Genomic DNA, 987 nt, shown 5'->3' with positions numbered 1-987 from the left:
CTAGATATAGCATCAAGACTTCACCGAGTAATGGCTTGGACTGGAGAGGAGGAGTGGTGGGATACGATTTTAGCTCTTGGAGAGTGGATTCGCATTCTCCCGTCCACTGGAAATCTTTCGGATTCTTGAGACTTCCGAAAAAGGCGTGAGGTTTGTCGGAGAGTCTGAAGATGAACCTGCTCAAGGCTGCCATCCTTCCCGTTAGCTTTTGAACCGCCTTGACGTTCTTCGGGGAAGGGATTGAGTGAATGGCCTTGATTTGCTCCGGGTTTGCCTTGATGCCCCGGTGGGTTACGATGTACCCAAGGAACTTGCCAGAACTGACCCCAAATGAGCATTTAGCAGGGTTGAGCTTCATGTTATATTTCCTAAGGGTGGAGAAGGCTTGCTGCAGGTGAGATATGTGGTCTTCCACTTCCAGGGATTTGACCAGCATGTGATCGATGTAGACCTCCATGGTTATCCCGATTTGGTCCGCGAACATCATGTTGACCAGCCGTTGATAGGTCGATCCTGCGTTCTTTAGGCCGAAGGGCATGACCTTGTAGCAATAGATCCCTCGGGACGTCATGAAGGATGTTTTCTCCTGGTCTTCCGGATGCATAAGTATATGATTGTAGCCGGAGAACGCGTCCATGAAGCTCATCAACTGGTGCCCCGTGGTGGCGTCCACCAGCTTGTCGATATGAGGTAGCAGGAAGGGGTCCTTTGGACAGGACTTGTTGAGGTCCATGAAATTGATGCAGACTCTCCACTTCCCGTTCTTTTTCTTGACCACGACGACGTTAGCTATCCATTCTGGGTATTGCACCTCACAAATGAACCCTGCGCCGAGCAGGCTCTTGACTTCATCGTTGATGATCGCGTCTCTCTCGGGGGCAAATTTCCATCTCTTTTATCTGACGGGTTGATGTAGGGGATCCACTTACAGCTTGTGCATGATGATCTCCGGATCGATCCCAGGCATATGTGCCTGGGACCAAGCGA

The 987-nt window shown here is 50.7% G+C and overlaps 1 protein-coding gene across 1 annotated transcript in view; it reads right to left on the bottom strand.

The window, feature by feature from the left end:
• Positions 1-358, bottom strand: part of LOC106314700 — a 1784-nt gene extending 1426 nt beyond the window's left edge. Inside the window, exon 1 of the mRNA XM_013752531.1 lies at positions 25-358. Coding sequence (XP_013607985.1) covers positions 25-358 — 334 coding nt within the window. The remainder of the gene's footprint in view (positions 1-24) is intronic.
• Positions 359-987: the final 629 nt, after the last annotated feature.

This window comes from Brassica oleracea, chromosome C9 (genome assembly GCF_000695525.1).
Source record: "Brassica oleracea var. oleracea cultivar TO1000 chromosome C9, BOL, whole genome shotgun sequence".
Classification (NCBI taxonomy): Eukaryota; Viridiplantae; Streptophyta; class Magnoliopsida; order Brassicales; family Brassicaceae; genus Brassica; species Brassica oleracea.
This window is presented reverse-complemented; position numbering and strand designations above follow the sequence as displayed.